At 41.0% G+C, this 24,922-nt stretch overlaps 1 protein-coding gene across 3 annotated transcripts in view; it reads right to left on the bottom strand.

Moving 5' to 3' along the window:
* Slc39a9 (solute carrier family 39 member 9) overlaps positions 1-24,922 on the bottom strand; it is a 44,556-nt gene that overhangs the window by 17,130 nt on the left and 2,504 nt on the right. For 2 of the 3 annotated variants that reach the window (XM_090344357.1, XM_090344358.1), the window contains exon 2: positions 12,055-12,163. The exons of the other annotated variant lie outside the window; for it this stretch is intronic. In XM_090344357.1, the coding sequence (XP_090200483.1) occupies positions 12,055-12,163 (109 nt within the window). The remainder of the gene's footprint in view (positions 1-12,054; positions 12,164-24,922) is intronic. 3 annotated transcript variants of the gene reach the window in all.

The following is a 24,922-nucleotide window of genomic DNA, read 5'->3' as shown; positions in this document are numbered from 1 at the left end:
AAGGGAAAGTGCCTAAGGATTGGTTTTTTTTTGGGGGGGTGGCTGGGCCTGGGTACTGTCTCTATGCTTTTATGCTTAGGATTAGCACTCAAACACCTAGGCCAAAGCTCCACTTCAGTTATTCAGAGAATCTAATGGACTTTTCTGCTCAGACTGAATTTTAACTGTGATCCTCGGATCTCAGTCTCCTGACTGGCTAGGATTACAGATATGAATCACTGGCTCTTTTAAGGAACCAGCTATTTTAAGGAATCTTCATACTGATTTTCATTGTGGTTTCACTAGTTTAAATTCCCATCAGCAATGTATGAGTATTCCACACACAAACATGTACACACATCCTTGCCAGCATTTATTTTCTTAATGAATGCTATTCTGACTAGGGTGAAATGGAATCTTAGTGTAGTTTTGACTCACTAATGATACATGTATCTATTAGCCATTTGTATTTCTTCTCTTAAGAACTATTTGTTCAAACTAGCCATGCAGTGCCTCACACCTGTAATCCTAGCTACTCAGGAGGCTGAGATCTGAGGACTACAGTTCAAAGCCAGCCTGGGTACTAAAGAGCTCAAGGACAGCACCCAGGCATAAAGTCCAAGCCCCACGACCAACCCAACAACAACAAAAAAGAACCATCTGTTCAATTTACTTACCCATATTCATTAATTAGATTTTTTATTCTTTCCAGGTTTTGTATTTGTATACTCTGGATACTAATTCTTTCCCTGTTGAATAACTATTGAGGCCATCCATTTATTGAAGTTTTTCTCTTTACTTCAGAGAGCATAGTTAGATTATAAGACACCATACTCTTTATTTCATTGAAATGGAGTCTCATCTGCCAACACAAACCATTTTATCTCTTTCTTTCTGATTTACATGCCATTTATTAAGTTATTGCCTAAGTGATCTGGCAAGGTCTTTTTATTATAAAGCAAAACAGAAAAAAAGATAGCAGCTTTCTTAGGAATGGCAGTTATCTGTAAGTAACATTCTTTTTATTTATTTATTTTATTTATTTTGTCAGTAGTGGGACTTGAACTCTGGGCCTGGATGTTGTCCCTGCGCTCTTAAGCTTAAGGCTACCATCCTACCTATCCCTTGAGCCACAGCACCACTTCTGGCTTTCTGGTGGTTAACTGGAGATAAGAGTCTCGGCGGAGGTGGGGGGGCCTTTGTAGTGCCTGAGCTGGTTTTGAACAGAGATCCTCAGATCTCAGCCTCCAGAGTAGCTAGGATTACAGGCGTGAGCCACACCTGGATCTAACTGACATTCTTTTTTATCTTTCTTTCCAGTTATGGGGCTAGGACTCTGGGCCTTGGTGCTGTCCCTGAGCTCAGTAGCTCAAGGCTCTCGCTCTACCCCAGGGGCTGGGCGTTGTCCCTGAGCTCAGGGTAAGACCCCTTGAGCCACAGTGCCACTTCCAGTTTTCTGGTGGTTAATTGGCGATAAGTCTCTCAGTCTTTCATGCCCAGCTGGTTTTTAACCTCGATCCTCAGATCTCAGCCTCCTGAGTAGCTAGGATTACAGGTATAAGCCACTGTGCCCAGTTTCTAAGAGACATTCTGAAAGTAAAAATTAATGGATCATCTATACAAAACAATTCCTGATAACAGCAGGTTTTGACAATTAAACGTTATGAATACAACACATAGTTATGAGTACAATAAATTTTTACTTAGATCTTTGACTCAATAGTCTGCCTTCTTCAATTCAACATGCCAATTTTGAAAAATCCAAAGAATTATGATGCTTCCATTTTTATTCCACAGTAAACATACACTGCAATGCTCAGTAAATTTTTAAGTTCTTATAATTACTTTCTATAGAAAGTTTCTACACATGAAAGTGATTACCATCTAATTTGTGATTTTAAGAGGTATAATTATAGAAGAGTGTTAAATTCTTTTTCACGTTAATTAGTATTTAATAATGCATATTAAAGCATCAGAGAAAATCTGTTAATTATTATAAGTACAAGGTTCACAGATGGGTGAAATCATAGGCTGTAGTAACATGCAAACACTCTCTTTACATGAAATATAGCAAAAAAAAATTGGCTTGATCTACAATAAAGAATTCACTGGTGTATTAAAATTCTGTTTTTGAAAAAGAATGATGGAGATACCTAGTACTGACCAAAATGGAATATGCCTACTTCATCCTCAATACCCACAAATTATTACAATTCTGAACAAAATATAGTCAAAAAACAACCTCTAGAAAACTAGTAGAATTTGTGCACGGTACCAGTGGTTTAGCCTCTGGAGCTAGGATTACAGAGGTGAGATCTGGAGAACTGGAGAATTACAGTTCAAAGTCAACCTGGGCAAAGTCCTTCGGAATCCATCTCCAAGTAACCAGACTAGAGATGTGGTTCAAGTGGAAGAATACCAGGTATAAGCAAGAAAGAGTTTAAGAGCCCTCATTCAAGCCCCCGTATCAGTAACCCCCCCCCACCACAAAAAAATTGCCATGAACAAGCACAGAAAAAACTTCAAAGGAAAAAGCAATTACTGAGAGGTACTAGTGAAGGGGAACTTTGCTACTCGTTTTCTTTTTCCTTTTCCCCATTTTGCAGCCCAGTTACAGATCAGATTAGCAGCAAAACACAGGCAAAAACAACAACGAAACACTTTTTAACAACAACAACAAAACACTTTTTAGGCCAGAGCAGCTAGAAGGAGGAACTGTAGTGGTACAGAAGGTATAGAAACCTAGCTGTTCTGTTCTGCTTTATCACCTTCATTTTGTCTGAAAGTAGCCAAAGCTACTAGCTATGCAGTGGCAGCACAGACAGCAAAAACTCCTAAGAGAAACCTTTCTGGCCAGAGGACCCTGAAAGGAAAGCCTGGTACAAGGGTACTGAGGAGGAAAGGATCAAGGCTGAGTCAGGGATCCCTCTAATCTATGTACTTATTGCACAAGTCCCAGGCTTATCCTTATTCTCAGCACAAACAGGACACATCAAAAGAGGCATCACAAAATCTTTGAAAATAGAACTAATGCCAGAATTATCACTCTAAAAAGGGCAAGACACAATTTGTAGTCTTATTCTAAACAGGTTAACTGTCTCATCAAACAAACTAAATTATTATTCTCTGGAGGATTTGATGGGACCCAGAGTCTCCAATTATAATGTTCTAAATGTTTTAAGACATAATTCAAAATTGGTCAACATACAAAAAAAACAGCAAAAATTGAGCAATTAACAAAGGAAAAGGCAGTTATATCAAAAGATAACTGATACTAGAAAATCCAAAGACATCCAAAGCTATCCAGTTATAGCTACTAACTATAGGGGGACATATATCAAATGAATGGATGTCCTCAACAGAGAAACAAAAACTGTAAAAAGGAATCATGAAGACATTTTAGAACCCAAGAAACATAGTATCTGAAGTAAAAAATTCACGACATTAGATCCATAGCAGAATGAAGATGATGAGTCAAGAGTCTTTTTCCAGAGTTCAGTACCATCAATTGAGATCAATAGCTTACAAAGCCTAAAAGATACAGCTCTTGTGGTCTTCATAGAAAAGGTGTGCTGACTCCTGGGCTAATAAAAAGAGCAATCAAAAGGCAAGGGATTGTTTTGTTTTGTTTTTTTTAATTGCCAAATTATATGTTGTCTGTAAGGAGTCCCTTTTTCAATATAAGAGATAACACAGTCTAAAAGTGAAAGGATAGGAAAAGCTATACTATGAAATGCAGTGATATGTCAATCAAAAGAAAACTAGATGGCTCAATTGAGCTAAAATATACTTCAGAATAAGGAACATTACTGGAAGGTCTGCTGAAAGGAAACTCCACACAGTTCAGAAGAGTGTTTATTGTGTAAGGAGAGAATAGACCTCCTGCCACCCAAGATGGACTTGAGCAGAGCAAGAGAGCTTATAGTGGAAGCGAGAGATTATATAGGGGGAGAAGGTGTGGCCACAGCGGAAGTGGATAAGATCTCAGAGGATGGGGGAAATACCTCAGACTTAGGGACCTCACACTGCCTCCAGGCAAGCCAGCTACCAGGGTGCCAGGGTTACAGGCGCTGGGCAAGGATTTCCATGGTGCAGGGGGGAGAGAGAGATAAGTGAAGAAGTCATTTCCTGCAGGCAGACCTAACATTCCTGCTTTCTGATAGTTGTGAAGGGGCACCAATTCTTTCTGGCTACTTCCTGCTGACAAGTGGCATCGACATTGGGGGTAGAAGGCAGGGATGCTGTCCGTCCAGAAGGCAGCAGTAACAGTTCCATGGCGGTGACTGTGTATATGCAGCCTTGGCTGAAATCCAAAAGAAGTCTTAAGAGGCAGGGGTCTCATCTTCTTCAGGGAAGCGAAGACAGCTTTACCTTGGTAAGTCCAAAGGAAGAGCAGGCACACCTTGGAGTCATCATTGGTATCAGAAGGGGCAAGAACAAGAACACTTTTTTACTCCCCGCCCCCGCCCTACCCCGCCACCCGAGTTGTGGGGCTTGGACTCTCAGCCTGGTCACTGTCCTTGAGCTCTTCAGCTCAAGGCTACTACCATACCTCTGGGCCTGGATGTTGTCCCTGAGCTATTCAGCTCAAAGCTACCACCCTACCCCTGGAGCCACAGGGCCACTTCCAGTTTTCCAGTGGTTAATTGGAGATAAGAGTTTCTACGTCTTTATTTAGCGACTGATTTTTATTTAGTGCCCGGGCTGACTTTCAATCGATCCTCAGATCTCAGCCTCCTGAGTAGCTAGGATTGCAGACATGAGCCACCTTGCCTGGCCCTTTTTTACTCTTGACCGAAGAAACCATTGTAGTTGGCCATTGAGCTACATTGAGCTAAACTGCAGTGAGAGTGGTCAGCAGGACCTGATGAGGGCCTGTCCACTTAGGATGTAAACTAGACAGATTAAGGGTCTTGATCCTCAGGTAAAATTGGGGGAGAAGGAAAGGGACTTTGAGGGGCTGATGAAGTCTTAGTTCTGGAAAAATGGGATGAGATTAGAAAGGAATGTGAAAAAGGAAAGTTATCTATTCTACATAGGTAGTTGCAGAGCAAGTAAGAAGGCCATCTACACCCACCACTGAGGTCTGGGAGGGAAAAGACAGGCTGGAATACTCAGGTAACAACGAATAACTGGCTCCCACATCCAAAAGGAAGGATACAAGTAGCTTGCCTGCAACCTGGAGACATACCCTGGGCTCCTCCATCGTGAGGCTTGTGGGATCCAGCGGCCCTGGGCACCATCCGACTTCTGTTGCCAAGCTGAGTATCTTGGATAAGTTGGGCTCCTCCCTATGTGTGGGGGGCATGGGCACAGCCATTGCTCCTACTGAGAAAGTATTGTCTAGGGGATGGGTTTCATCAGCATGTGCCTGGGCTGCAACCCAAACTCTTTCCTTTTCCTCAGAGGTAAGGGCAGAGGACATGACTGTATATAAGTCATGAGTGAGTGCGTAGTCTGAACAAGGTATTTAAATTCTTTGGTATAATCACTAGAGTCTTGGGAACATGACCCCAGTCATTTCTCCATCTGGGAGATGAAAAGGGGGCCTGGACACAAAAAATTCCCTCTGCCCCTGCCACCTCTCACAGAGGAAATAAGGGGGCTGCTGGAGGCTGTGAGCCACCAGTACAGGATTGTAGATGAAAGCTTAGGAAGGTGAGGAAAAAGGAGATGAAGGGGGAGGAGAAGGCACAGAAGGTTCGGCTTAGGAAGGAGGATCAGCTTGGGAAGGAGGATCAGAGTCTTCAATGTTGAGTAGGGAATTAGGCACTTTATTTTAGGAAAAGGCTCCAGGCTCTTAGGTGATTTGGCAGGGACAGGCTGCCCCTGTGTCAGGGGGACAGGGAAAGTTGAGCAGGATTGGTAGAGAGAAGGGCAAACATGAAGAGCAAAGAAAGCCTGACCATATAGAACCTCTGGCCATTCATGATTGCGTTGGCAGAAACTGTCTAAATTCCTGAGAATATTATAATCAAAAGTCCCATTTTGGGGCCACTGAGACCGACTGTCTAGCCTACACTTTGACCAGATGAGCAGTTTTGGCTCATGTAAAGAGTGTGAAAGACTGTTGGGTAAGACAGATGAGGCCCCACTGTAGTAAGAAACACTAAGAGGAGGTGAGGAAGTCTGAGGATGGGGGATGGTCAGTGAGGAGGTAGGGGCAGTCAGTGAGAACGTGGTGGGGGGGGGGACTAGGGGGTGGAGTCTCTAAGAACCTTAGGGCAGAGTCAATAAGGACATAGATCGGGAAATAAGCAGGAAAGTGGAGTGTGGCGGGAAGGGAGGGATCCAGTTTCAAAAGAGAAAATTTTGGGGGGGAGGGTGTTAAACCAGACAGACTGAGAGCCCCAGGCAGGGGTGAGTAAAACTAGACAGAAAGAGAGGGCCAGTAGAACAGGAGTCACTCACCAGGTGCAGATAGGAAAGATTGTAGTGAATGCACACCAGCAAGAGCAAAGGCAGAGGTCCACCAGTAGAAAGGGGGATGGGGGACACAGAAGGTGGATTGATCCTCAGAGGAATGGAGAGGATCCAGGGACTCCTGATCCTCACCACCTCCCTCATCCGAGTCAAAGCACCAAATGTAAGGTCTGCCGAAAGGAAACTCCATACAGTTCAGAAGTGTTCATTGTGTGAGGACAGAGCAGATCTCCTGCCACCTAAGATGGAGTTGGGTGGAGCAAGAGAGCTTAAGGCTGGACGTGAGAGGTGAAGGGGTGTGGCCACAGTAGAAGAGGATGTGATCTCAGAGGATGAGGGAAATATTTCAGATTGGGAGGCCTCCCAGGGCCCCCAGGCATGCCAGTTGCTAGGTTACAGGTACTAAGCCAGGATTTCCAGGGTGCAGGGGGACAGAGTCAAGGAAAGTCATTTCTTCCAGGCAGACCTAACAATTACCATGGAAAAGGAGTATCATATAATGATTAAAATGGTCAACTCACTAAGAAATAATAGCAATCCCAAATGTGTATGTACTTAAGAAATGAGCATGTCTACTTGCATACTACAAAAACATTTGTCTATTCTTCGGATTTCTATCAAAGAGACTTCAATATTTATATCTCATCAACATATGGAATAAGCAGAAAATCAGCAAAGATCTGGAAGACCAATGTTATGAAAGAGACCTGGTACTTAATGATCATTATACCAGGTTTCAACAAAATGCACATGGAACATCTTACAAGACAAACCATATTCTAGATCATTAGAGAACACCTAAACCAGGCATAGCAGCTCATACCTATAATCTCATCTACTTGAGGAAATAAAGAAGTGAGATTCCCATCTCAACCAAAAGCTGGTGCTTTTATCCCAGCTACACGGGATAACATGGGAAGCCTAAATATAAGGATCATAGTCCAAGTAGATCGAGGCAAGTAGACCGTACTCAACAAATAAAGTAAGAAAGGTCTGGAGATGCGATTCAAGTGGCAGAGTACATGCTTAGCATACCCCCTTTTACCATGTACCAACCAATCAACCAACCAACTAACAAAAACATTTTTGTTGTTGTTTTTGGCCAGTCCTGGGGCTTGAACTCAGGGCCTGGGTCTAGCCTTTCTCCAGCCTAGTGCCCTACCACTTGAGCCATAGCACCACTTCAGTTTTTTCTGTGTATGTGGTACCTAGGAATTAAACCCAGTGCATGCTAGATGAGAACTCTACTACTAAGCATCATTCCCAGGCCCCTAACAAAACTTTTTAAATTTTAAGTATTCAAGGGTTGGGTTGAGTATGTGACTCAATTGACAGAACATCTACCTAGCAAGAGTTAGGCCCCAAATTCAAACTCCAATATGACCTTTTCCAGAATAATGTAAGTTTTTTGGTCACTTCTGGGGCTTAAACTCTGGGTCCGGGCATTGTCCCTGAGCTCTTAAGCACAAGGTTCTACCACTTGAGCCACAGTGCCACTTTCAGGTTTCTGGTGTTTAGTTGGAGATAAAGAGTCTCATAGCCAGGTATGGTGGCTCACACCTGTAATCCCTGCTAGTCAGGAGGCTGAAATCTGAGGATCTCGATTCAGAGCCAGCCTGCGCACTAAAGTCCAATGGACTCTTATCTCCAATTAATCACTAGAAAACTAGAAGTGGTGCTGTGGTTCCAAGGGTAGGGCTGTAGCCTTCTGCTGAGGAGTTCAGGAACAATGCCCAGGCCCAGAGTTCAAGCCCCATGACCCACAAAAAAAGAGTGCCCAGTCTGGCTTTGAGCCTCGCTCCTCAGATCTCAACCTCCTGAGTAGCAGGATAATAGTTGTGAGCCATTAGTGCCCAGCCAGAATAAAATTTCTAAGTATTCAAATCATACTAAATAAGCTCTCCAGCCAAAATGAAATTAAACTAGAAATCAGTAACAAAAAAAAAACCAGGAGGGGGGGGCGGGAGTTTGGCCTAGCGGTAGAGTGCTTGCCTAGCATGCACGAAGAGCCGGGTTCAGTTCCTTGGTACTACATACTTAGAAAAAGCCAGAGTGGTGCTGAGCTCAAGTGGTAGAGTTCGAGCCTTGAGAAAAATCCAAGGACAGTGCTCAGGCCCTGAGCTCAAGCCCAGGACTGGCAAAAAAAAAAACAAAAAAACCCAGGAGGGCACAAAATGGGAACACAGCCCAAATATTTCAAAAGTAATATTTCAAAAGTAAGCCACAAACTTCTAAATAACACATAAGGTCCAGGAGTATAGCATATTAGTAGAGCACCTGCCTAGTTACAAGTACTGTAAATAAATACATTAATAATTAATTAAAACCAAACAGGTGAAAGAGAAAGTTGCAAGGAAGTACAAAATAGTTTAGACTCAATGAAGCATAATGAAGCACAGAATGAAAATAAAAACACATGTTCTTTGAAATACATTAACTTCCAAAACTATTCAAGATAAACCATAGGTCTGTTAAAAGGTACCATTAGAAAAACCGCAGGTCAATATGCTTTGTGAACAGAGGAGGAACACAAAAATTTGTAACAAACAAATTGAATCCAGCAATCTATAAAATATAACTAAAATATATGTAACAACTACAAAGAGGCATATGTCTAATCCAACATGTAAAAACCAATCACTGTAATTCATTATATAATCAGACTGAATTATCCAATGAAATTTAATATCCATTTAGAATAAACATTCGAGCAAAGAAAAGATTCCTCAACCTGAAAAGGGGAATCCATAAACCACCCACAGTTAATATTAAGCTTAATGATGGAAGACTGAATGAGAGCAGGGAGTGTGTGCCTTCATTTCTAATCAGCCTCACTATGGCCCAGGGAGGACAATAAGGAAATAAAAGGCAAATTCAAAAGGGAAGCATCCAGCAGCTGACGTTCACAAATTATGTGATTGCTATGTACCAAGTCCTAAGAAACCTTTTTTTTTGGGGGGGGGGTCAGTTATGGGATTTGAACTGGGCCTGGGCCTGGGCGTTGGCCCTGAGCTCTTCAGCTCAGCTCAAGGCTACTGCGCTACCCCTTGAGCCACAGCACCACTTCTTTTTTTTTTTTTTTTTTTTTTTTTGCCAGTCCTGGGCTTGAGCTCAGGGCCTGAGCACTGTCCTTGAGCTTTCTTAAGGCTAGAGCTACACTTCTGGCTTTTTTCTATGTATGTGGTACCGAGGACTTGAACCCAGGTCTTTGTGCATGCTAGGCAAGCACTCTACCACTAGGCCAAACTCCCCGCCCCCAAGATATCTATTTTTAAAATCTATAGTAAAATGAATATAGTAAATTTTTATTTACTGAAATACCATAAATGGAAAAAATTTTAAGTAGCATTTACAATCTTATTAAGTAAAATATTTAGGAATAAATATAATAAATAATGTATGCAGATCTGTACATTAAAAACTTTAAGGTAAGGAATCAAAGATGACCTATATAAATGGAGGGACATCCGTGCACATAGATTGGAAAACTTAATTTTATTTTTTCAGTCATGGGACTTGAACTCTGGGCCTGGGCACTGTCCCTGAGCTCTTGAGCTCAAGGGTACTGCCCTACCCCTTGAGCCACAGTGCCACTTCTGATTTTCTAGTGGCTAATTGGTGATAAGAATCTCACTGACTTTGGTGCCTGGGCTGGCTTTGAACCACAATCCTCAGATCTCAGCATCCTGAGTAGCTACAATTACAGGCGTGAGCCACCAAGCCCGGTAGAAAACTTTATTTACTTGGTCAGTCATGGGACTTGAACTCAAGGCCTGGGAGCTGTCAGTAAGCTATCTGCAAAAGGCTAATGTTCTACCTATTCAAGCTAGAGCTCTACATCCAGTTTTCAGGTTAATTGAAGATGAGAGTCTTCTGGACTGAATTCGAACTATGATCTTCAGATCTCAGCCTTTGAGTAACTAGGCTTACATGTGCTATCAGCACCTAGCTGAAAACTTTATTTTTAAAATGTTGACTTCATCTCAAATTAATAAATTCAATTTAGTCTCAATCAGAATCCAAATATGCCAGGCATGATGACTCATACAATCCAATAATACAGGCATTTGGGAGGCAGATAAAGGATGAGCTTGAATTCAAAACCTGCTTGGGCTATACAGCAAGATTCTGTCTCAAAACAATTCCTCATTCTTTCCCAAATAATAATTTAAAAAAAAGGGCCGGGTGTTTGGCCTAGTGGTTAAAGTGCTTGCCTAGCATGCATGAAGACCCGGGTTCGATTCCTTGGTACCACATACATAGAAAAAAGCTGGAAGTGGTGCTGAGGCTCAAGTGGTAGAGCTCTAGCCTTGAGAAAGTCCAAGGACAGCGCTCAAGCCCTGAGCTCAAGCCCAAGACTGGGAAAAAAAAAACAAAACAAAACAAAACAAAACTCCATCCAGGCACTGGTGGCTTAGATCTGTAATCCTCACTATTCAGGAGGTTGAGACCTGAGAATCATGGTTAAATGGCAGCCTCATCTTATTTCCAATTAATTAGTGTAGAGTTGAGCAAAAGAGCAAAAAGAGGGTCAGTGCACAGGACCTGAGTTCAAGCCCCACAGCCAACAAAACAACATAGAACACAAAACAACAAACCTTCAGCATCACTTTGTGTGTGTCTGTGTTGTGCAAGTGTGCCAGTACCAGGGTTGAACAAGAGTCATGCGCTCTTTTTTTTTTTTTTTTTTTGCCAGTCCTGGGCTTGAGCTCAGGGCCTGAGCACTGTCCTTGGACTTTCTCAAGGCTAGAGCTCTACCACTTGAGCCTCAGCACCACTTCTGGCTTTTTTCTATATATGTGGTACCGAGGAATCGAACCCAGGTCTTCGTGCATGCTAGGCAAGCACTTTAACCACTAGGCCAAACTCCCAGCCCCTCATGCGCTCTTTTTAAGCTTTCTTATTTTCGACTTGTACTCTACTACAGGAAGTACACCTTTAGCTTGGCTTTTTGCTATTGCTTCTAGAAATTAAATCTTTCTGATTTTTTTTTCCTTTTTTGGGGGTAGGCAAACTTCAAATTGTGATCCTCTACAGTTTTTAGCTTTTTGAGTAGTTGGGATTATAAGTGTTACCTTTTTCCCCGTCAACTACTAAAGATGTGTTCAAATGTCAAAAATGTCAAGTTAGGGCCAGGAGTTTGGCCTAGTGGTAGAGTGCTTGCCTAGCATGCACAAAGACCTAGATTCGATCCTCAGTAACACATACATAGAAAAAACCAGAAGTGGTACTGAGGCTCAAGTGGTAGAGCTCTAGCCTTGAGAAAGCCCAAGGACAGTGCTCAGGTCCTGAGTTCAAGCCCAGGACTGGCAAAAAAAAAAAAAAAGAAAATGAGAAATGGGGCTTTGCTCAAGGGTAGGGTGGTAGGTTGAGCTGAAGAGCTCAGGGACAGCGCCCAGGACAAGTTCAAGCCCCATGACCCATAAAAACAAAACAAAACAAAAACAAAAACCAAACCAGAAGATTTCAAGTTTGAGGCTAACAGGAGTTACTTAGTGAGTCTGAGTACAGTCTGGGTTACAGAGTAACACTACATCTCAAAAAAACGAGAACTCTTTTCAATGTAGAGTAAAAAAAAATTCAAGAGTTCCTTTCTTCTGCCAAGCCTCTGAATCAAAAACATATCTCAAATAAGGCTCTTCTCTTTCTCACCTTCCAAGATATCTTCATAAAGTGCATGTACTCCTTCAGGCACGATAACTGCCAGTGCGGTGCCACAGAGAAGACCAGCACCCAAAACAGTCACCAGCTTCAGTCGCTCCTACAAAGAAACAAAAGAAACCCTGAAAAGACTAAGGAAAGGGGGAACAGTTTCTGAAGCAGTAAACATGAAAAATGGCCAGCTTCACAAAAAACTAATGTCACACAAGCTGCATGAGAACCTGAGGCAGGATCAGCTGAGCCCAGAGATTCAAGACCAGGTTAGGTAACATATCACCACCAGTGTCTTAAGAAAAATAAAGAATAGATTAACCGTGATGTAGATTGACATCTGCTATCTATGAAAGGGGAAGCTGCTTACTTTTGCCTGGCCCTGGAAAGAATGTGAACTGCTATACCTTACCTGATGAACAATTTGGTAATTTATTAGACTTACTACTCAAAAAGTGTGAAGGCACAGGTGTGAAAGCACTCAGGGCACTACTGCTGTATGTCTTTTGTTCAAGACTAGCACTCTGTCACTTGATCCATAGCTCTGCTTCCAGCTTTTTTCTGTGATTAACTGGAAATAAGAATCTCATGAACTTGTCTGCCCTGGCTTCAAACTGCAATCATCAGATCTCAGCTTCCTGAGTAGCTAGACTTAACAGGCAGGAGCCACTGATGCCAGACTTGTTTTCTTTTTTTGTCTGTTTATTTTGTTATCTTTGAGAGGGGGTGGGGAGCACAGAAATAGAGGAACAATGAACAAAAGCAGCAGTGGTACTCACTGGACACTATGTTGAAAATGAGCTGTACAACATATGGGTGAGAATGGGAGGGAAAAGCTGGAAAGGTAAAGGAAGTGATGACATACACTGTCCAAAAAGAAATGTACTCAATAACTGACTTACGAAACTGTAATCCTTCTGTATATCCCCTTTATAGTAATAAAAAATATTAAGGCAACAGTACAGTTGTTCCATGGTTGGATCACTAGTACCACAAAACAAAATGAACAAATACTATACGGCGGTAATTACAGATGTTACTTAAAACAATGTTTCAATAATTTAATAATATATTTTACGTTCATTTTTCAATTTCAGTTTCTGAAGATAATAAAACTAAGCTATATTCCCTCTTGTAGTCTACTGAACTACCAACTGTGAGTCTGGGATGCCTAATTAGCTTATTTATTTATTTTATTTTGGTTTGGCCTTTGTTGATACTTAGGTTTGAACTCAGGATCTTGCATTTCTAGGCAAGTACTTGAGTACATAAACCACATCCTCAGCCCTTTGCACTCTGGTTATTTTTCAGGCTTACATTTTTTGCCTACTGACTTGCACTGAGATAGTTCCTACTTCTACCTGTGCAGTTAGGATTATAAACATGTACACACCCAGCTTTTTGATTGTTAACATTTTACCTATATTGGCCTCAAACATGATCTTCCAGATTTCTGCCTCTCAACTAGCTGGGATTACAAGCATGCACCATACCACATCTGACCTGTTTTGTTTTTAACTTCAGTAATGGAACTTGAACTAAGGACATGAACTTGCTAGCAGGTACTCTACCACTTAAGCAATGATCCCTATTCCTTTTTTCTTTAGGTTTTTTGTTTTGTTCTTTTGAGATGTGAGCTCATATTTATGCCTGGGCTGGCACACACTATAACCCTATTTCTACTTCCCACATAGATGGGATGACAGATGTGCATGTCATCATGGACAAGTTAAGTTTGCATTGATGTTGGTTTTGGTTGACACAAAGTTTGGCAAACTGTTGGGCCTGAGCTGGCACAAATCACAATCCGCTGGACCTCTACCCTCTGTGTAATTAAGATTACATGCATAAGCCATCATGCCTGACCCTTGTTTTATACTGTTATAAGGTCTCAACAAGATGTACTTTCATGCCTTACCAATGAATAGCCTTACCATGGAGTCTTGGCAAATTACTTCTCATCTTTGGCTACTGATTTTTCTCATTCCTTCCACTTCTTTCACATAGACTTGTATGGTAACTCTATGATAGCTCATTTCTTTTCATATTTATGTTGGTACAGGGGCTTGGACTCAGACCTCATGCTCTGACTTAGCTTTCTTGCCCAAGGCTAGCACTCTATCACTTGAGCTATTGAGTTACACCTATACTTCCAGCTTTTTGCTGGTTAACTGAAGACAAAAGTCTCTAGGATTTGTCAGCCTGGGCTGCCTTCAAACCAGGATTCTCAGACCTCACTGTCCTGAGAAGTAGGCTCACAGGTAAGAGCCACTGTTACCCAGATTGATAGCTCATCTCATATTCTCTCTTACTCACTCGCTCACTCTCTCTCCAGTCCAAGGTGCCTGAACTCAGGGACTGGGCATTCTCCTTAGGAGAAGGGTAGAGCTCTATCACTTGAGCCACAGCACCACTTTTGGCTTTTTCTATGTATGTGGTACCAATCAAACTCAGGTCTTCATGCATGCTCAGCAAGCACTCTACCACTAGGCCAAACTCCCAGCCCAGGATTATTCTTTATTTTGACAGTAAGTCTTACCTACTTTATTGTATTAGTGAACTTTTCTTTAATGAAATGATGGAGGCTGGGTATGTGGTTCAAGCATCTGCTTGCCTAGTATCTGGCACATAAGAGATTTCCCCACACACTTAATGAAAGAAAAGGGGCTAAGGGTGGCAGAGCAACCACAGAGCACGCAAGCCAAGTGAGTATGAGGCCTTGAGTTTAAACTCAGTAACAAGAAAAAATTAGAAAAAAAATTAAAGACTGAATTAAATACCCAATATCTCAGAAGACACTGGAGACATGGGACCTGTCATTTCATTGGCACTGATATTAACTAATTTATGAACAAAGTAGAGACAGTCCTAATACTCTTCACAAGTGTAATTATATCAAGATTTATTTTTCAGTTGATTTCAAATTTATGACTTGGCCCATGGAGTATATACATGTTTAGAAATGAACCATAATCAGACACTTCCACAGGAAATATGAAGAAACATCGTCTCTTGTCTCATTAATACACATATATTCTATGACATCTTTACCAGCAATCACAAAATCTGTTCAGTCAGTTTCAACCTTCAGCACAGCAATACAAGAATGGTGCTGTAAGATATCAGCTTGATAAATGTCTGAGCCCTCTTGATGGTGACCAACACATCTACTGAAATGAAGTGCTACAAGTTAAAAAAAAAAAAAAAAAAAGCATCACTACCATGGATTGCATTTTCAATTTTTATCTGAAAACAAACATCTGAACTATCTAAATCATTTCTGACTCAGTCTCATTCATCCCAGCCTAGAGCTGTGGCTCAGGTACACGTGTGGCTGTATTCCTTCACACACTTCCCAACTTGGGACTCAATCTCAAATTACATCTCTGTTTATCAAAGGTAACAAAATGCTGACAGCTTCTCTCCTCTGCTTATGGTAAATCACTAAAAGGGTACACTTAAATGAAAGACTACAAATTCCAAGTGTAGTTCAAGATGGAAGGAGAGTTCCCCAAGCAACAGTTTCTGTCAGAATAATGAAATATTTCCTCAAGAGAGGCATAAACTGTGCAGTGCCATTCGTTTTATGTTACTTCATTTTAGAACTTCACAGTTCTAGCTGACTGAGCCAAAGGATCAACCAGCTGGATTAATTAAAACAACAGCTTGTACTCGGTGCCATTAGCTGTCAGCACAAAGCTTTGAAGACAGTCTAATTGTGATGGCAGGCATCAAGGTAGTTAAAATGATTTTTCTTAAGTCCGGGAGTTTGGCCTATACCACATATATAGAAAAGCCGGAAGTGGTGTTGTGGCTCAAGTGGTAGAGCTCTAACCTTGAGGAAAGCCCAAGGGCAGTGCCCAGGCCCTGAGTTTACTCCCCAGGACTGGTATTACAGAGAAATACACAACGAATTACTTGGTTAAACTAAAAATAGGTCAATAATTTTAAAAGCTTCCCTCCCCCCTTTTTTTGTGCTAGTCCTAGGGCTTGAGCACTGAGCCTGGGTGTTTTCCTTTAGCTTTTGTGCTCAAGGTTAGCCCTCTACTATTTGAGCCACAGCTCAAATGCTGTTGTTTAATTGGAGTTAAAGAGTCTCATAAACTTTCCTGTCTTTGAACCCTGATCCTCAGACCTCAACCTCCTAAGTGGCTAGGATTATAGTGTTGTGCCAAGATTGTTCCAAGTTCTGGGAATGACCCCTTGCCCCCTTGTTTAGGGCCCATGTACTTGAACCCCAGGTGGTAACAGCTTGGTACTCAGCGGTTAGACACCTGAGTTCTAATTTGACCAGTGGTTGTGATTCTCCTTTAAAAGCGGTGTAAAGTTCTTGCTCAGGGCCTTTCAGCGTTGCTGGCTGTTGGTATGCAGAGGCCCGAGTCCGGACTCGAAAATAAACGAACCCCTGCTTTTTAGCTTTGGCTGTGGTCTCTGGTGGTCTTTTTGGGGTTCTAGAAATTCGGGTACAACAATAGACATAAGCTACCAGTGCTGGGCTTAAAAACTTTTAATATAGAAAACAGCTTATCACAATCCTTGTATTCATGCCCATTTTAGTATTTAAAGCATTAACTACAGCAAAAAAAAAAATCAAAGATGCATCTCTTATTACAAGGCCAATTCCTTTAAAATCTTAAGATTGAAGAGTCAAATATCATCAGATATGGAATTACTCTTGTTGAGGTAATACTTTCTCCACATTCTTGCTAACTTTCAAAAAGATATTATCTAATATTAATTTAGCTACTATATTTGCTGTTAACAAACGTAGAAATGTAGTAACAAATGAAGGAAACTCAGGTCTGAACTTTTATTCTAGTTAGGACTTGAAGATCAGACACCTATGCTTCCTGGCTCTAAACAGCAACTGTGTCATGCTAGGTAAGTCCTCTGTAGGAAGGTGATCCCATCAGGATTACCACATAGCAACAGGGTATCAGCACCCTCAGTTCTGAGTAAATGAATCATCTTTAACATCATCAGCTACAAGTGCAAAGGCCTCTAAACACCTTCACTGGAAAAGTAAACAAACACACCTATATACCTAGGTCACAGTGCCCTAGGCTACACGGGCAGCTATTTGGCCAGTAAGCTTTCCCCTTCCCTATTCAACTGACATAAAGATTACTTAGCATCTTCCTAAGAACTAGTGACAACTAACTGCTTTATTAATATCACTTTTTCTAATCTCTAAAAAGATTTGTTTTTCTTTTTACAGAACATTGCTTTTGTTTGTTTGTTTTTGTGGGTCATGGGGCTTGAACTCAGCCTGGGCGTTGTTCCCTAGCTGTTCAGCTCAAGGATACCACCCTATCCTTAAGCCGCAGCCCCACTTCCAGTTTTCTGATGATGTTCTAATTGGAGATAAGAGTCTCAGGTCCCTTAGTGCCCAGGCTGGCTTTAAACCTTGATCCTCAACTCTCAGCCTCCAGACTAGCTAGGATTATAGGCGTGAGCCACCTTGCCCAGCTCAGAACACTTTTTTTTTGTTGTTTTGGTTTTTTTGGGTTTTTTTTTAACATAAAAGAAATTTTAAAAATAGGGCTGAGGATATGGCTTGCCTAGCATTCAAGAGGCCCTGGATTTAAACCCCAGGACCAATAAATAAGTAGGAATTCTGAAAAGATTCTTTTACATGACTACAAAAGCAAACCAAGCAGAAAACCACTGGGAAAGAATCCCGGAAACACTGGCAATAAATACTGCATCTGTAACATGAGTCCAATTGAAATGCACAAATTGAATTCAGAAAAACACATTTTACTCTTGAATTAGTAACATTCTAAAAACAAATAATCAATGTTGGTAAGAATAAACAGTCATGTTCATTTATTTGAAAAATATATTTCAAAAATCTGACAGTATGTGAAACATTTTCTTAGGAACACTTAACATTCTTGGTCCCTATCACTCTGTGAAATAGTGGGAAATAGGACCACAGCTTTAGCTGTCATGTGCTGGGCACCAGAGGCTCATGTCTGTAATCCTAGCTACTCAGAAGGCTGAGATCTGAGAATCACAGATCAAAATCAGCAAGGGAATGAAAGTCTATGACACTCTTATCTCCAATTAACCAACAGACAACCAGAAGTGGTGCTGTGGCTTAAAGTGGTAGAGCACTATGCTTGAGCTCAAGAGCTCAGGGATAGCACCCAGGCCCAACACCAAACATCCAACCAAAAAAAAGCCCCACATCCAACCAAAAAAATAAAATAAAATGCAAAAATCTCAAGAAGCCAGGGACGGTGGCTCATACCTATAATCCTAGCTACTCAGGAGGCTGAGATCTGAGGATCGCTGCCATTCAAAGCCAGCCCTAGCCTGGACACTAAAGAACATGACTCTTATCGCCAATTAATCACTAGAAAAGGGGAAGTGGGGCTGTGGCTCAAGGGGTAGGGTGGTAGCCTTGAGCTGAAGAGCTCAGGGACAGCGCCCAGGTCCAGAGTTCAAGCCCCATGACAGACAAAAAAGAAAAAAAGAAACTCAAGAAAACTTAAATGGTAAACATTTTAGCATATGAAAAAATTCATGGAATGAAGGTACTTTAAAATGCAAGAAGCAAATACAAGAAGTATTCAAGAAGCAAAACTGTATAATGGAGTTTTGTTTTTATATGTGTATAATATACATACCTTATGTATATTTAGTGTTTTGTTTCTTAGTGTTTTCTCGGGCACAATTTTCTTTGCTGTCTAGTGTGGTCTGTGTGACCTGTGATCTCTGAGCCACTTTCAAGCCTCAGGCTTTTATCCAGCACTTATTATAATATGTACTAGTTGGTGAACAATGTCAAATAAAAGAGTAAACAGGTAGTATAGTGGAGCTGGGCTAACATACAATATAGTAGTTATACCAAAAAAATGCCTAGAACAAATTTATATCAAAGGAAAATGCTTAAGATTCATCACCAGGTAAATGGGAGAATGTAAAAGTACTTCTATGTCACTTAATCATCCAAGTTAAAAATGCAAACAAAAAGCTGGAAAGGAAAATGTTACTAGAGTTTTTAACTGGAAAGTAGAGAAATCAATGATTTTGGTTTTTTACACATTACCAAATTTTAAACGTTTTCCAGAAAAACTACTTTTATTATATATATATAACCAGGCTTTTGTCAAATAAACGGCTAATTTGAGGCTGAATACATAATGGCCTTGAACTTACTAAACCTTAAGGTTCAGTTTCTTCATCTACAAAGTCTTCCTTTTCAAGGTTTTGACATATGGGTTCCCAGTAAAGCTACTATCCATTATTCTCCTGTGCTTAAGAGCACAACATCCCTAATGTGAACTTGGAGATCTGTTCTCCTTTACTGCTTTTAAGCAACTGTGCTTTTGGGGTTTGTACAAATGTAGAATGCTTCAATTCTCCTCTTTATGCTTAGTGAGTGGCAACTGATCTCTTCCAGTTCCCATACTCCTAGCCTGTTGCTGTGCAAACAGCTCAGACACCCAACAGTCCTGCCAGAGCTTCCACACTGGCAATTCAAACATATGTTGCCTGATACACAGTGATATAATAATGCATGAATTATAATTCAGATTTCACAAAAAATGCAGATTTCCAGTTCTGGAGAAATAGGAGGCTTTGACACTATCAGGGCTGGAACTGTCAAACAGCAGGTAGTCTTAATTCTCATTACTATGAGACTAAGGCACTTGGTTCCATCCCTTCCCCTTTCCCCTCATGCCTTCCTTCTCTCCTTCCTTCCTCCATCCCTTTTTTTTAAACAATAGAGGATTTTTATTCTAAACATGTGCTTTAAAAACAAAAAAACAAATCAGCAAGTCAAGTTTACACTCTTTAAGGCAAGAATCCCTATGTACGCTGTACATATTTGTAGTAAATCAAAAGCTGCTCACTCTGGGAATTTGTGTACAAATGGCAAGGTCAGCGATTTGTCATTTATTAGAGAATCAGACAATCTCCCTGATACAGGAACTTTGAGATCAGCTTGCTATGAATTAGACTAGGAAAATGCAAACCAATAGCAAGAAATCTTTTTAGTCTCCTCAGTGCTGCATACAATCAAATCAACTCTACGTTCTTCTTCCATCCCTCTTGAAGGATTTTTTTTTTTTTTTTTTACTATGCTAAGACCAAGCTAGTCTTAGACTTGGTTTTACTAGCAATCTAAGTCCAGCTGATCTAGGGATGGATTCAATCCTTCTACCTCTGCCTCCTCAGTGCTAGAATTACAAGTGATGCGACCATCTAGCCTCATCTTTTAATTTTTCTTTTCTTTTAAAGATGTGTTCTATGTTGACTAGGCTAGTGCCAAACTCTTGGGCTCAAGTGATATTCTACCACAGACCTCAGTGTAGCTGAGACTACAGGTCACTGTGCTCAGGCTGAGCCGTTTTATCTTTTTCCAGCAATGATTCACTGGTTATTTTATGACCAATTACCTAGCTATCAGTCAAGGTCCAACCAGGACAAGGAAACCATAAAGTAATTTCAACAAGGAAGTTTAATTAAGACTAACTTTAAGCCAAGTGCTGGTGATTCACAACTATAATCCTAACTACTCAAGAGGCTGAGACAGAGAATCCAAGTTTGAAGCTGGCCTGGGCCTCCTGAGTAGCATGGTTGTGATCAAAAGGATGACTGAAGAACTTCTAGCAATGCTGTTCGTACCTCAAACTCTCCTATAAAACCACCCAAGGGCCAGGAGTTTAGCCTAGTGGTGGAGTGCTTGCCTAGCATGCACAAAGACCTGGGTTTGATTTCTCGGGACTATATATGTAGAAAAGCCTGAAGTGGCGCGGTAGCGCAAGTGGCAGAAGAGAAAGTCCAAGGACAGTGCTCAGGCCCTGAGTTCAAGCTCCAGGACTGGCAAAAAAAAACAAAAACAAACACCCAAGTGGGGTGTCAATGGGACTGCTGCCTGCTCAAAGTTGGACAGGTGTGTGTATAAGAGATAGGAGAATGGGCCAGGGTATGAAAAGATGCCTAGAGGACAGGAGCTGGGCTATAGGAAACCTCCTGGACAGCAAAAGAATGCTCAATGCAGGAGACAGCACTCTGGAAGCTGGGTGTCCTGCTGAAATTGGACAAAGGAGTAGGGGAGGCTGCTATGCTACAATGGGTGGCTGGAGATACTTCCTAGAAACTTGCTAAGCAAGCAGGCCAGAACCAAGAGAAGAAAATCCTTCCTCTTACAATTTCTCACCAGTACCCTGCCAGCTGGCAGAAGAAAGATATTTAAAGGGCCTAGATGCACCTTTTGCAGAATAGTGAATGAAGGATGAATTTGGAGCAAGAGGTAATACATTGTTAAGTGGTATACTAGCCAACTAAAATTACATAAAAAGATAAACAGGAGTCAAGTAAGAATCAAGAAATACAAAGAGCAAATAAAATACTTTTTTGATCCTTTAGATTAATGAGGTTTCTGGATTGTTAATTTCTCTATGAAAAGTACTACCAATATTTATTTTTCCTTCATCGTATGTGTGTGTGTGTGTGTGTGTGTGTCCGTAGCCCACACTAGCCCCAAACTTGCTAAGAAGCTGAGGCTGGCCTCAAACTCCATCTCCTGCCTCTAGAACTAGAGTGCTAGGATTACAGGCATATATAGTACTACTTCTGGTAGAGGTTTCTATAATTCTATCACAGTTTGGTTTGGGAAGTATTAGGAATTGAACTCAGGGCCAACAAACATTCTGCCATTTGAACAAAAGCATTAGTTTTTCAGTCTTTCATGCTTACCCCAGAGTGGCCTTGGACACTGATTCTCCTATCTCCACTTCCTGTAGCTGAGATTAGAGTCATGTGTTGCTATTCCTGGATCTGTCATAGGTTTCAAAAAGTACTGACCTCAGCACTATTATTTGTTACCTGAAATTCCTAACTGAGCTGTAATACACTTTAAATTTCATCAGTATAATTGATAAGAAAGTCTTGCCTCTAAATTCAATTAAGGTCTGGACTGGGAATGTGGGTTAGTGGTAGAGTGCTTGCCTAGAATATATGAAGCCCTGGGTTCAATTCCTCAGTACCCCATAAACAGAAAAAGCCAGAATTGGTGCTGGAGCTCAAATGGTAGAGTGCTAGCCTTGAGTCAAAAAGTGTTTAGTCAGAGTGCCCAGGTCCTGAGTTCAAGCCCCAGAACTGGCAAAAACAAACAAACAAACAAAAAGAAAGTTTCATCTCTAAATTCTTCTAATACAGTCAGTAAAAATTGTCACACACAAAGCTGGGCACCAGTGGCTCACACCTGCAATCCTTGCTACTCAGGAGACTGAGATCTGAAGATCATGGTTCAAAGCCAGCCTGGGCACAAAAAGTCTGTGAAACTCTTATCTCCAATTAACCATCAGAAAACCAGAAATGGCACTGTGGCTCAAGCAGCCGACAAGCTCAGGGACAACAGCCAGGCCCAGAGTTCAAGCCCCATGACCACCCCCCCCAAAAAAAATGTCACATACAGTAACAGTCTGAGCCCATTTCACAACTTCCCTAAAAAACGATGCCATTTTACAGTGGAATAAACTGCACAATTTAGAGCTCATTAAATTGTAAAGATGTCAAGTTTGCAATGAATTTTGAATAGTTCAAAATGGAACCTCTTTCAGATTCCAACTTAGCAGGTTAAAGGGCATATGTCTAAGACATTCAGCTCTTTTTTTCTTAAGTTTCAGTATTTGGGGCTAGTTTACCTTCAGAATTCCAAGTTTCTCCTATGCTGACTTAGCACAAGGCCTGAGAACTGTGAAAAGTAAAATTTTACCCATGTTAAAGATGTTCCTGGGATGGGAGTTTGGTCTAGTGGTAGAATGCTTGCCTAGCATGCACAAAGACCCAGGTTTGATTCCTCAGTACCATATACACAGAAAAAAGCGAGAAGTGGTGCTGAGGCTCAAGTGGTAGAGTGCTAGTCTTGAGAAAGTTCAAGGACAGTGCTCAGGCCCTGAGCTCAAGCCCAGGACTGGCAAAAAAAAAAAAAAAAGATGTTCCTGAGCTGAGCACTGGTGCCTTGTATCTATAATCCTTGCCCCCTAAATGTCATAATTACTGTGAACTTCACTGACTCGGTTTCTTTTGATATGCATATAGTATTAGTCATATTAAACTCTAAAATCACCTTGACAATAACACTATTTTCATTTATGGACGTATGCTGTTTTAATAAATGAAAAATTAAGCATCATACTAGGTTACATAGGTTCCAAACCTATTTCTGCAGCAGCACTATCAAGAACAAAGAAAATTGCTCATTAGCAACTGAATGGGAAAAGCATGAGATAGTACTAAACCTGTGTGTCCAAGTCCTTTACCAGACACGACCTCCTTTACTGAAAGCATGCTTTGGTCTCCATTGCAAATTTAGATTTTCTCCTTCCCACAGGCTAAAAATATTTAGCACTAGTTATATATTACCATAGTTACACAATTGTATTTCACAGAGTTTTTTTTCTTTCTTTTTTTTTTTTTGACCAGCCTTGGGCTTTAGCTTAGGGACTGAGCTTTGTCCTCGGGATTTCTCAAGGCTAGAGCTCTACCACTTGAGCCTCAGCACCACTTCCGGCTTTTTCCTATGTATGTGGTACCGAGGAATCGAACCTGGGTCTTCGTGCATGCTAGGCAGGCACTCTACCACGAGGCCAAACTCTCAGCACCACCACCCCCTTTTTTTTAAAATAAATTGTTTAGGCACGAAGGTCCAGTTGGCCAGGGCAAAGGACAAAGAAGAATGCCACGAAAGCATGAAGAGAGGTGGCTTGGTTTGTGAAGTGGAATATGGGACAAAGTGAAAGGAAAATCAATGCCTTACACATCTTAACCAGCAGATACAGAAGGTAAACTTTGCCATAGCAATTTCCAATTACTTGACTTTAATTTGTTTCTAAATACTAATCACAACCCTAATTAATGTGTCATTGATTATGCAATTTTTAAAAATTGCTCTGAAATTTTTAAAAATATAAATGACAAAACAGTAACAAGCTTAAGAACCTGAATAAAAAACATACTTTTTCATATAAATGAGAATGAGTGGTAAAATAAAATAGATTTGCCTGATACTCTTCTCATAGTTATTTATTTTTTTGTCAATCCATGGGATTTGAATTCATGATCTGAGCACTGTCCTGAGCTTTTATGCTCAAGACTAGCATTCTATCCCTTCAAGTTACAGCTCTCTCCCCATTTTTCTGGTGTTAAACTGTGGTAAGTATCTCACAGACTTCTATGCCTGGGCTGAGATTTTCAATCATGATCCTCATATTTCAGACTCCTGAATAGCTAATTACAGGCATGAGCCACCAACGCCTGGCTCATCTCATATTTATAGTTAAAACTCACCAGTAAGAAAAGCTAGACTTCCTTAAAAAGCAAAGTTGCTAGCCAGTGTAGAAGTTTGGGGACCTATTTCCTAAGGGTAGAAATTGTGCTTTACAGTCTCAATGAACAACATTTACTTTTACAAACTTACCATCTTGTTAGTTTCATGACACACTGATCTACAATAATAGTGTAACTTGCCTAAAAAAGATGTTTCATTCCTAGCAGATGAAAACTCCAGCCAAGTTCTATCTTAGTGATTCCTATTTGCAATCCTAGCTAATGGGGGGGGGGGGAATGAAGATCAGAATGATTGCCATTTCAGGCCAACCTGGGCAAAATATTAGCAAGAAACACAAATATACTGAACGTAGTAGCATGCACCTGTAATGACAATTACCTGGGACATACAGGTAGGAGGACAGTAGTTCAGGGCCAGCCCAGGCAAAAAGCCAGACCCTACCTAAAAAATGACCTACAGGCAAAAGAGATTGAGCATTGTTCAAGAAACAGAGTGCCACCTACCAACAGCACCACCCAAATTTAAACCACAGTACAAACAGAATGAAAAGGAGAGAGA

The sequence above is a fragment of the Megascapheus bottae genome, chromosome 14 (assembly GCF_031878675.1).
Source record: "Megascapheus bottae isolate mThoBot1 chromosome 14, mThoBot2.hap1, whole genome shotgun sequence".
Lineage (NCBI taxonomy): Eukaryota > Metazoa > Chordata > Mammalia > Rodentia > Geomyidae > Megascapheus > Megascapheus bottae.
This window is presented reverse-complemented; position numbering and strand designations above follow the sequence as displayed.